Below are 12,340 nucleotides of genomic sequence, written 5' to 3' on the forward strand. Positions count from 1 at the left end.
TTCCTTCTTATCGATCCAGACTCCACTTTTCTTGTTTCCTGTTGCTAGAACCTCGGTCCCCTCCACCACCGCCACGACCTCGCCCTCGAAGGATCCCGTTCAGGTGGCTTCCCTAGCTGGGTACCACGGACTCTACGGGCCCCAGGAGAAACGCAGGGAGCCTCATTCCCTTCTCCTTTGGCTGAAACGTTTCAAACATTTGAACAGGTGAGACAGCTGGGTGCCATCTTCTTTAAATTCCTCTTGGGAAGTTTGTTTGTTGCGACCCAAGTAGATACTCTCACTCATAATAATTGTGTGTGTGTACTCGTTCTCCTTCTATCTTCCCCAGTAGCCCTCTGCGACCCAGACAATATTAATCCACATTTCTCCTCCCCCACCCCCAAATATTTCTGGTCCCTCTATCATATTTTTCTTTCCGCGACTAATGTGTCACTTTCTCTCTGTAGCTGTCTCGCTTCTTCAGTCTCTCTCTGTCCTGAAGTCTGGCAGTAACTGACGATTTGTGGGCTCTTAGCTGCAAACTGCAATTACTAGGCAAACAGGATTTACTTAGCCCAGAATCTAGTCGGCGAAAGGCAGGTCCCTGCACAGCTATGGGCTCCAGCCCTTCCGCCCCGGCTGCATCCCGCAGCGAGGACTGCGGGAACCTTCCGGCCTCCCACCTGGGCCGCTGCTTTGCCTCCTTCCGGCCCCGGGAGGTTGCGCTGGTGCTACAGTCAGCCCGGAAGGGGGAAACCCGTGGCGGGTTCCCCAGTCCAGGGTGGTCGCGGGAAAATCCGCTGCCTTGGCTGGAAATCGATATTAAGCGGTTGGGCCGGCACAGGCGACGGACGTCGGGGCCGCAGCCAGTAGGTCCTGCATGTCTCATCATTTAGCTAATCGAGTCGAAAAGTTTCTGTAAGGGCCAGACCCGGCATCAGATGGTAACACTGATTGAACAAGAGATTAGCACAATAGATCTCTAACCGAGGGGAAGCGTTGCTTTTCACGCTACGCGCCGTAATTAATGGTATGAATCAATTAATTTGACTTTTATTGTGTCGAATGAAAAAAGCGCAACAAATGGAACTGGCGGCTGGGAGTTGTTCACCCCCCACCCCTTCCTCCAGGGAGGTTCCAATGAGACACCAGGGAATGGACGGATCAGGCCAGGTCTTGGCCGAGGGAGGGTGAGGCAGCGACCAACCGCGCCGAGGAGTCCTGAGAGCCAGCCCTGGCGGACAGCAGAATCGAAATTAGGCTCATTTGGAGGCTACTTTAAGAAGGCTGCCGAGGGCAGCCCCCGGAGCCGCTACACTCCCACTCCCATGCTCACGCGCTCTCTCTCAAACACACACACACACACACACACACACACACACACACACACACACACACACGGCACGCGTCCACGAGAGCCCAGCTTCTTGGGCTGTAATGGGGCTTGGGGCCGACGCCTGGCATTGAAGCTGGACAACTGAAGCTATGTAAAAGTAATTTCTGAATTTCAGATTTCGGATTTCTTTCTTTTTTCTTTTTTGTCCTTCCGACCTTCCTTTTGTAATTATTGCGTTGCTCGGACAGTTGCAGCCGGGTGCAGGGGGCAGCCAGCTCGCGCCACTCCCGTCGGTTTCACGGAAGGCTGTCTAGATGGCATTGTAAACGGTTCGCACCTGCGGGGCCACAAAGAGGTGCAGCTGCGGAAATCAACTCAGAGATACATTTTAGGGTCAGGTACAAAGGGGAATCGGGAGGATCATTTAAACACAAAAAAAACTTTGGAGTTCCGCGGCTGTCTCTGGATGGAGTAACTGCCCCCCCCCCCCCATCCCCAGTACAAACCAGGAACGTCCTGCGAAATGGAGATCCAATGGACTAGTGTTATAGCCAGGAAATTATCTAATGGAGATGAAAGGCAATCTATGTGTCTCACTGCCTATAATGAAGTAAGTTTACGGATTTTTTTTCTAGGCCAAGGATTGAGAGCGTCGTAGGTGAGAGACACAGACTGAGGGAATCAGAAGCACCACTGTCCACCAGGAATTAAATCGGTTTCCCAGCGTCTTCTGTAAATATTTCACCAACTATTTCCTCTCGGACCGCTCGCTCCCCTTGTGCTCCTTCCTCTGGTGAGGCCAAAATTCTCCTCCCAGGACTTAGCAGACAGACAGGACTTGGGTTTCAAGGAGCCCGCCACAGCCGGCCCGCTCTTGCAGCTCGCTGTGTGGCGGCCTAAAACTTCGGAAGGAGAGGTGGCGCATCGCGGACTCAGCAGGTCAGGAGCATTATCCCGAGGTGCGAGGTCCAAGCGCACGCGCTGGCAATGCCACGCACCGGTGGTGGTTTTGCGAGCCTCCACCCTCAACCCCAGTTAAATCCCCACAGCCTTTCCTACCATCGATTTTCCTTGCCAAGGAAACTCGGCGTGTACCAGCCGCATCCTCGCCTCCTCCACCCGCTCTGCTACCGGTTTCCGCGGGAAGTCAAATCTTGGAGGATTTACCTAAGCCTTAAGAGGAAAGAATCCACGTGAGTTAGCAGCAACTGAGAGCCTAGCCCACCCGCATGCTCGAGGCCGCCCCCCCATTCCCAAGAGGCTGGGCCCCGCCGCCCGGTAAAGTCACACCGCCAGCTCCCGGCGTCCTAGTCCGAGCGCGGCGCCCAAACTGGAGGCCCGGAATCCTCTACTTCGCTCCACTCGACTTACCCAGGCCGCTGCCAGTCCCGGCTCCTTCCCCAGCGCCTCATTTCCGACTTTTTCACTTGCTAAGTCGTTTAACAACTCCCAGCTGCTAGTTACAGCCTCTTTATTTATAGGTTCGCTGTTATTTTACGTCGTTTTTATTTCTCTCGGCAACTATTCTAATAGATTAATCAATAACTATTTTCTGACCTTCGGGAACCCCAGCTGATGCTGTTGTGGCCGCGCGGGGAAAAAATTTATATATATATATATATATATATATATATATATATATATATATATATATATATATATATGAAAGCACGCTCACATCTAGCGGGGAAAGCAAAGGCAGGACCCAGGTGGTTTGGCTTTGAGGGGAAAGGGAACGCGTCACCTCAGTAATTGTCTCCGCCGAAAGAGCACCGAGACAGGAGGGGATCTGAAGTCTAATTAGCAACACGGAGCCGGATGCGCAGCCCTTACTCAAGAGCTAAAAAGAATCAAACCCCAAAAACAAAACGGAGGCTACTAAGTTTTTCCTTTAAAAAAAAAGGGGGGGGGGGATGAGAATCTCGTTCGGTGTTGCCCAGTCCCAGCCTAAGGAGTGTTGGCAAAGTGGGGAAGGGGGAAGGGAGAGGGGGCAGGGAGGGCAGGGCAGCGAGAGCCGCAGGGTCCCGCGGACGCTCCCAGGCCCACGCCCTCACGCGCTCACAACCACCCTCCAGCACTCACACCCACAGGCTCCCTCGACCCCTGAGCAAGGCTCCAGCCTAGGCTGGGGTCCAGAGTGGGCCAGGACACCCTCGGAGCCCTCGGGATGCTGGCGCACCGTGCGGCGCTGAGTTGCGCGTCCCTCGTCCCTTTGTTGACAATTCCCTGAACCAACTTGAGTTTGGCCGGCTCCACCGCGGCCCTGACGTCACGCGCGGTCACGTGGCCCCGCCTCCCGCTGGATCTTTAAGTAGAAAGTAATCTATCAGGCCAGTCCTTAAAACGGGACTTTCGACTACGGGGGCTCGGCGTCCCTGACACCCCCCTCCCCCTGTTGCCCCTGTCCGCGCCCTCCCGAGCTGTTGGGCGCCCGGCGTCCCGCGCCCGCCTGCGCCGCTCTTGCTCTCCACGCCCGGGCCAGAGGCCGAGGAAGGCGGACGAAGTGAGGGGGCGCGGCGTGGAGAAGCCGCCGTGGCCCGGAGCGGCATCGAGCACCTAGTACCGAGAGCCAGGGACAGCAGGAGTTTGAAGAGCGCGGCCGCGGGGGGCGGACGGCAGCGCCCGCGCCGCGCGATGCCGGGCTGCTAAGTGTGAGCCAAGCCGGGAGGGCCCCGAACCACCTACGTCCCCCTCCCCTCTCCCATCTTTCCGGAGCACCCAAGCCCCCTTCCCCTGAGCTCGGCGGCAGCCCCTGACGACTCCCATCGCCCGCCGCTCCTTCCCCGCCGCCGCCACCAACCCCGAGGAGGGATGACCCTCTCCGGCGGCGGCAGCGCCAGCGACATGTCCGGCCAGACGGTGCTGACGGCCGAGGACGTGGACATCGATGTGGTGGGCGAGGGCGACGACGGGCTCGAGGAGAAGGACAGCGACGCGGGCTGCGATAGCCCCGTGGGGCCGCCGGAGCTGCGCCTGGACGAGGCGGACGAGGTGACGCCAGCGGTACCCCACCACGGGCAGCCTCAGCCTCCGCACCAGCAGCCCCTGGCATTGCCCAAAGAGGCGACTGGAACCGGGGCTGGGCCAGGGGGCGAGGCGGGCGCTTCCGAAGCTGACGGCTGCAAGGGCGGCGTTGGCAGCGAGGAGGGCGGCGGGAGCGGCGGCGGGCCCGGCTCGGGCAGCGGTGCGGCGGGAGGCCTGGCCCCCAGCAAGCCCAAGAACAGCCTGGTGAAGCCGCCCTACTCGTACATCGCGCTCATCACTATGGCTATCCTGCAGAGTCCGCAGAAGAAGCTGACCCTGAGCGGCATCTGCGAGTTCATTAGCAACCGCTTCCCTTACTACCGGGAGAAGTTCCCCGCTTGGCAGAACAGTATCCGCCACAACCTCTCGCTCAACGACTGCTTTGTCAAGATCCCCCGCGAGCCGGGCAACCCGGGCAAGGGCAACTACTGGACCCTGGACCCGCAGTCCGAGGACATGTTCGACAACGGCAGCTTCCTGCGGCGCCGGAAACGCTTCAAGCGCCACCAGCAGGAGCACCTGCGCGAGCAGACGGCGCTCATGATGCAGAGCTTCGGCGCTTATAGCCTGGCGGCGGCAGCAGGAGCCGCGGGGCCCTACGGCCGCCCCTACGGCCTGCACCCCGCGGCCGCGGCTGGCGCCTACTCTCACCCGGCTGCTGCGGCGGCAGCGGCAGCGGCCGCGGCGCTCCAGTACCCATACGCGTTGCCGCCAGTGGCACCCGTGCTGCCGCCTGCCGTGCCGCTGCTGCCCTCGGGCGAGCTGGGCCGCAAAGCGGCTGCCTTCGGCTCGCAGCTCGGCCCGGGCCTGCAGCTGCAGCTCAACAGCCTGGGCGCTGCGGCGGCAGCCGCGGGCACGGCGGGCGCTGCGGGCACCACGGCGTCACTGATCAAGTCCGAGCCGAGCGCGCGGCCGTCGTTCAGCATCGAAAACATCATTGGCGGGGGCCCGGCGGCGCCCGGGGGCTCGGCGGCGGGCGCTGGGGGCGCCGGGGTAACTGGGGGCACTGGGGGCGGTGGGGGCGGCAGCGCAGCACAGTCCTTCCTGAGGCCGCCCGGGACCGTGCAGTCCGCGGCGCTCATGGCCACGCACCAGCCGCTGTCGCTGAGCCGGACGACGGCCACCATCGCACCCATCCTGAGCGTGCCGCTCTCTGGACAGTTCCTGCAGCCAGCAGCCTCGGCCGCGGCTGCTGCCGCCGCTGCAGCGCAAGCCAAATGGCCCGCTCAATAGGGACGTGCCGATGGCTGGGACCGAGGGCCGGGCGGCCGCCCGGGGCGGTGGCTGCACTTCTAGTCTGCGCGCCCCGCCCCGGGCCCGGCCCCCCTGCCCAATCCCGGACTCTGCCTCTCTTCCATTTCCTCCCCCCGACCCCTCAACACCGACCTTCGGCGGCCTCCACCCCCTTGCGCACACCTAGGCTGGCGGAGCAAACTCACACCGCACGCCCGCCGGGAATAGCTTTCTGTACAGGTAAAACCGAAAAACCGAATTTTCCGAAAATGTACCCCGACGGCTCCTGCTCTCAGTACCGTGGGGGTGGGAGGGAAATTCTTTGTACATATTTGTATAAAAATTATTGACTTTCCTTTTGGGGTTCTTATTTTTTTAAGAAAAAAAATTCAGTAGATTTAGAGCTCTGAACTTTCATTTTTTTTGAAGGTTCACTCTCCGCAGTTTTATGTGAGAAGAAAATGTATAGAGACGTTGGGAGATTTTAAATATAAAAAAAATTTTCAAAAGGCGAAAAGTGTCATTCTATTATAAAAGTCTGTTTATATATGAATGAATATATATGGTATTCTAAATGTTATTCCATCGTGTTGTACACAACTTTGTAAATAAATTTTTAAAATGCTTACCCTAGTGTTTTATTTAGAGGTCTGAGGTAAACGACAATATTTTAAAATTGTATTTACATTTTATCTTTCCCAAAAATTTGAGGAGTTTCAAGTAATGACCCTTTCAAACTTAGCTATGCGTAATTTGAGTGTAGGAAAAATTTAATTGGAGAAGGGAAAGAATATGCCTAATTTAAATCGTATTAATATTTTTCTTTTAGTTTTTACATGGAATGTGGGTGAGGATCTTGTTCATAGTAACCCATTAAGTATGAATGACCAGATATTTCTATAGACAAAAATAAGCTGCCGTTAAAAAAAAAAAATAACCTAAGTCTAAACAACAGCACAATCTTTTTTTTTTTAATACCAGACTTCTGTCTTCCATAATGAGAGTCCTTGGTTATTTCAATTATTCTTTCAAAAAACATAAATTACAAACATCCCCCCATTTTAGCATTTGAAGTCTTAAATTTTTGAAAGTATTTATTTTCATTCACCTAGTGGAAGTGGTAAATAAACTCCAGTTTTTTGTTTAAATGTATGTTATGGCAGTTTAGTTTTTGCAGTGGAATTGTATTATCTATATTAACCTGATCAATAATACATAGTTGTCCTATTCTTTCATAATATTTTTAAATAATATACCTCTTTTGTATGGCAGTAATAAATCCAGAACATAATTTTGATTTCTGAAGGATTTCTGTGCATGCCTCCTCTCCCTCCAACCCGCAGTGTTCCAAAGGCCAAGGAATAGTGGCCTTAACACCCTTTTAAAAATAGGTGCACATCATTCCTTCCTCCTCCCCCCTTTTTTAAAAGTCTGTTTTTTTTTTTTAATAAACTTAGGCTAGGTTAGTGTGAAATGAGAGATCATAGGGCAGGAATGGGGAGATGTCCTATATTATTTTTAATGTGCATTTCAGCTGTCGTAACCTTAAAAGTACTAAGGTAGAAAGAAAACATCTAGAGCGGGAAGCCGTTTCCCATCACCACCAACATATCCTCAAACGGCATCAATTCTAATTATTTTGTAATTAATTTAGCTGTTACAATTACTTATGCGAAATCGCTTTTTAAAACTGGAACGGGTAGCAGTGCTGTCAGCTCGGGCCTATGCGCGTCCTGCTTGCAAAACACAGCCAGTCCCTGTCGGTGGCGTCCACCTCGCCTCTTCGTCGTGGAGATGTCTCCCGGCTTCAGATCCGAGCCTTATTTCTCTACTATAGGCGTGGGCTACGGAGTCGCTTTGAAAGACGTGTCCTGGAAAATACCGAATCTGTTTTCCTGGTAAACAGTAAACATTATTGTGTCCTGAGTAAACATTCCTCCTGGATCAGGGTCCTAAAATAAAACAAGCTGCCGGGGGTGAGATAGTTTAACCTGATAAACAAGAACCTGATAATCAACTGCGGCCGAAAGAAGCAACAGTAACCTTCACGGAGAAGAGATTATGGACCACACAGTCTCCGGGCGGGTCCCCTCTAATCTCCTTTTACAAGGAAAACTAAACGGATCTAAATTTGTTTGTGTGTTGCAGCTATAAAAGTAACAAGTTGTTTCACAGTTGTGTCTGGCTAATCGGTTTTTACACAAACAGCAAATGGTACATGATTTGTGCAAACACATAGAGGTTATTTCTAATTTTAGCTGACACCCCTGGGAAAAGGGAAAGGCAGGGCTTCTTGAATTCACTTTTAGCCTCAAGAAGCTGCTGATCCAAGGCTTCTAAATGACATTGGATAACAGAGGCCTCATTCCATCCCTGATCCTTTGTTACTTATAAAATTACTCGCTCATATTTCCACGCATAGCAGCAATACCGGCCGAGCCTGAGCCCGCAGCTTGACACTCCGCCACAAGCCGACGCTTGAGATCTGCAGGGCTTTTTCCAGCGATGCATTAGGCGGCAGGGAGAAGAGGAGCAAAGATCCGCCGGAAACTTTCCTTCTAGCTACTTCTCAACCTTGAACTAGAGCCTGGAGATGGACCCCTTCCTTTATTTCTTGGAGAATAGGAAACTCTCAGGTCCAGACCCCAAGCTGGCCCAGCAGCTGTTTAAAGTGCTGGCAGATGTCTGGGAGATAGACCTGGCTGTACCCCTTTGGAAAGCTCTTTTTGGTTTAAGCTTGTTAAACCACGAAGGTTTAGAGCAGAAGGGAAAATGCAAATATATATAATGAACGTAAGCATTTGGTGGGGGGAGGGTTGAAACTCACATTTGGTTTGAACGCTGGCAGCAGCGACGAAAGGCACTGAAATCCCCCTTTACATTGAGATTTAAAGGCAACACGACTGATATCCACTTTTTATTCCACTTAGGCAGGTTTATTTGTAATAAAAAAGGAAAAAGGAAGGGGGTTGATTTTTTTATGGGAGAGAATTTTAGCTTTCGGCTAAACGAATTTAAACTGGTTTCCATTCCTCCAGCACTCATTTCCAGAATGTCAATCCAGTTTCGAGGCCTGTAGTCCTTAGAACTTATCCAGAGCAGAGTCCCTGAGTGGAGCCCTCGCACGCAGTCCCTCCGGGAATGGAGGGTGAATCCGGAGGTCCAGGAAGTATGAACCTAGCTGGAGCAAAATACTTGCACGGGCTAGGATGGGCTCGCGCTGCGATGGCGGATGCGGCCTGTAGGGGGCGACGAGCAGATGGAAAACTTACCCGTTTTGTCTCCCAGAGTCCAGCCCCAGCCCTCGGAGGCTTCTCCTTGCCTCGCAGCCTCGGAGCACCCTGACACCCTTGTTCATCTTCCGGGTCTGGGACATCCAGGTAGAATCTCGGAGAAGCTGCTTCTCTCAGCCTGTCTCTTGAAAGGGACAGAGTCCCGAGGGAAGTTTATCTTAAAGATTGGGAAGCAATAAAGTTTAGTGATGAGGAAACATCGACTTGGAAGCAATTAAGAGTTATATTTGAGGTTATTTATTTTACATGGTTTATAGGAAGAGCCTTGGCAGTGAGGAAAACATGAATGGCCAATGGCTGAAGGGAGGGGGGTGTTTAATGTGGGTTCCTTGAAGAACGGTCCAGAAGAAAATGTGATCTGAAAGCCCGTTCCAAAGCCATGTGCCCATTGGACTCCACCTGTGTCTGTGATCGTGGCAAACTGCATCCTGAATTAGTTAATATTCTCCTTTCTGGGGTGGGGAGGGGTTGTAAGAACATTCTCTGGGTGCCCAGGCCCTAATCATGGGGGGGGGGGATAACAGGAAGGAATGGAAATGAGAGAGGCCTTGCAGAGGGGGGTTTCAAGCAGGGATTAGGCATTTTGTGACTGTGACCTTGAACAAGCTGCTTGGTTTCTTTGAGTCTCTCCATTTCCTTACCTCTACCGTGAGAATGAGGAGTCTACCTGATGCTTTGGCTTACAGGATTAGGTGAACTGTTGCCAGTGAAAAATATTTTATAAACTGTAAGGAGCTAGAGAGATGTAAGAAGTTTGCTTGGTATTTTTTAATGGCTTCTGGACAAAGAAACAACTCTGTTCCAAACACCAGCAATATTTGGCTTGGTTTTGAAAAGCTCGGTTTTTGGTGTGAAAAGTGGGTTTTTCTAAGAAGGGTGGTAGAACCTATTCCAGCTCCTGTCTACCTGGAAGGAAAAGTGGCTGGTGAGAAGGGGCTTTTAAAAGGTGGAGTCTCCTCCTGGTCTTAAGTCCTACCATGCCTTGAGCCTGAGGAGAAGCCCTCATTGCCAGCTCTAGAGGCCTGGCTATTTCTTTCTGGCTGAGCAGTCCACTTTGCTGTTTGCCCCTTTGTTTCCACTCTCTGCAGCAAGTGGAGAAACAGGAGCCCTCCGCTGACAGACGCCCATTAGCGGTCGACATGGGCTCCGGGGGGAATTAAAGGTAACCAGATCTTAAACATGTGTGAAAGACCACCATCCCTTTGCTTTGCCCCAACAGTTGGCAGAGTTATACCTAGCACCAACTTCTCTCTTATCACCACCCCCTCCCCTTGCCTTCTTAGAAATGTACAGGTCATTCTTTGCTTGCCAGGAGCAAGATCAGCCAAGGAGGGCAGTTGCACAGAATAAAATTTGAAAATAAATGCTGCAAAATCAGCCATAAAGGGGGCGCCTGGGTGGCTTGGTCGGTTAAGCATCCGACTTCGGCTCAGGTCATGATCTCACGGTCTGTGGGTTCGAGCCCCGTGTCGGGCTCTGTGCTGACAGCTCGGAGCCTGGAGCCTGCTTCAGATTCTGTGTCTCCCTCTCTCTCTGCTTCTCCCCTGTTCATGCTCTGTCTCTGTCTCAAAAATAAATAAATGTTAAAAAAAAAAATCAGCCATAAAGTCCTAAGAAAGCATTGTCATCTTATTTTTATTTCCCGAGGGGGTGTCTTACATCAGAATTTCTCAAAATAAGAATTAATCCCCTCCCCCATTTTAATATAAAGCTCGTACTCAAAGACCTTCTTTTCCAGATGACATTGTGCTGATGGGCACAGCTTTGTCCTGTCAGTGGCAAGGTGGGGAGGAGGAGGAAACGCCTTCGTTCCCTGGTCTGAGTCCTCCCGGGCTGAATTTCGGAAGTATCTTCTGAAAAAACAGTCCTACAGAACATCCTCCCCTCTTTTTACATAGGCCCAGAAGGTGCTGTGACTTCTCCAAGGTCACTCAGCAGCCCAAGTGTAAGCTATGGAAACAGAGGAGGAAAAAGTCTTCTCTACCTAGGAAGGATGTTCGACTTGAGGAAAGGAAAAAACTGAACCCTGGGGCAAAGAAGGTTGGGAAGCGCAGAGAAAAGGAAACAAACAAACAAACAAACAAACACCAAACAACAAACACGGAGAAGCGCTGGGCCGAGCGGGATTCGGCTCCAGGAAGACCGAAGTCCTAGACCCTGGGGTGGTTCCGAGGCCTGGCAGGCCGCTCCGCCCCAACTAGCTGGTGCGCCCCTAGCCCAGCACTGGGCGGTTCTGCCTGGACCGAGGGTTAGAGTTCTTTCTTGCCTCGTAATTTGGGAGGGGAAGAAAGAAGGCGGGAACTCCAGGCCCGCACCTCCCTTCACCCCACAGGTCAGCGGCCCATCCACAGCGCTCTGGGGTCTGCAGTCGCCCCCGCCCTTCCACCTTTGCGCAAGCCAGAAGGGCTCGGCCTGTGGGACTCCAGCTCCCCCTGTCTGAAGGGAGGGAAGAAGGGAATTTGAATTAATTAGGGAGAAAACCCATCGGTAGAAGGTGCCTGCTGCAGGGGTGGGGGCAGCGGAGGGCGCGGTGGGGACTCTCCTCCCCGCCCTCCCCCGCGGCGCCCCACTTGCAAGCGCTTAGGGGAGCTCGCGACGCGAAACAAGTCCCGGCCGAGCGGCCTGGAAGCCCCAGCCTGGGATCTCTGGGAAACCAAGAGCAAGTTTACTGCGTTCTAGTTAGGCCACAGCCCTGGCGAGTCTTAAAAGGACGGTCGTGAGGACTCTGGAGACCTGGCTGGGTGGCGGACAGACCCAAGTGTCACCAACCCGGTCCTGTTTGCCTGGCCGTCAATGCGCGGCAAGTTCTCTCGGCCATCCCGGCCCTGGCCTCTCCCTCTTCCGCGGATTCGGGCATTTGGAATGCTCCTTCCTGGGATGGATCTGGCAACAGGGGCTGCAGTGCACGCCTTATTGAAGAGGGGAGCTTTGCTTCTTTTCCTCACTCCATCCTTTCCACTCTCTCCTCTCGACAAATGGTAAGCGCGACTCAGTTTTCTCCAGAGGTCGACAACACATTTTGCCCGTTACCCTGTTCTGTAGGGGGCGTGTATGCCTGGTATCGCAGGGAGCTTTGCTGTCAGTGCCGGAGCAACCCCCAAAGCTTGATGTTGTCTTTGCTCTCAAACTCCAACTGGGAGGCAGCGCCTCCTCCGGGAAGCCCTAGGGAACTTCCTAGCTCAGGTTTGTTGAGCCTCGTTGGAGCCCACTGTGCCAACGAATGAAGCGTTGTCACTGATGCCCTGTGAGTTTCTTACTGTCTAACATTGCTGAGCACAAAAGAGACAACTAAAATTATTTGTCTAGCGAATGACAAGAGTGGACCATGGGGATGACGATGAGGAAGGCTGTTAATTGATCAAATCAAGTCTTTCTCAAGAGTTTGGGGACCATTTTTCTTCCCATTCCTTTTCTTCAGTCCCCTTCTTTATGATAATGCTTTTATAAGCACCATGTTAACATTTTAAATGAA

At 52.9% G+C, this 12,340-nt stretch overlaps 1 protein-coding gene and 1 long non-coding RNA gene across 2 annotated transcripts; both read left to right on the forward strand.

Moving 5' to 3' along the window:
* Positions 1-1,588: 1,588 nt before the first annotated feature.
* Positions 1,589-2,798, forward strand: LOC107180339. Its single transcript, XR_006221166.1, has 2 exons — positions 1,589-1,716; positions 1,954-2,798. It is a non-coding gene; the product is annotated as an uncharacterized LOC107180339 (long non-coding RNA).
* A 1,331-nt stretch (positions 2,799-4,129) lies between these two features.
* FOXD3 (forkhead box D3) lies at positions 4,130-5,596 on the forward strand. The gene has a single exon (XM_042997000.1). The coding sequence runs from the start codon at positions 4,130-4,132 to the stop codon at positions 5,573-5,575; it is 1,446 nt and encodes a 481-aa protein (XP_042852934.1). The 3' UTR covers positions 5,576-5,596.
* The last annotated feature ends 6,744 nt before the right edge of the window (positions 5,597-12,340 follow it).

This window comes from Panthera tigris, chromosome C1 (assembly GCF_018350195.1).
Source record: "Panthera tigris isolate Pti1 chromosome C1, P.tigris_Pti1_mat1.1, whole genome shotgun sequence".
NCBI classification, from domain to species: domain Eukaryota; kingdom Metazoa; phylum Chordata; class Mammalia; order Carnivora; family Felidae; genus Panthera; species Panthera tigris.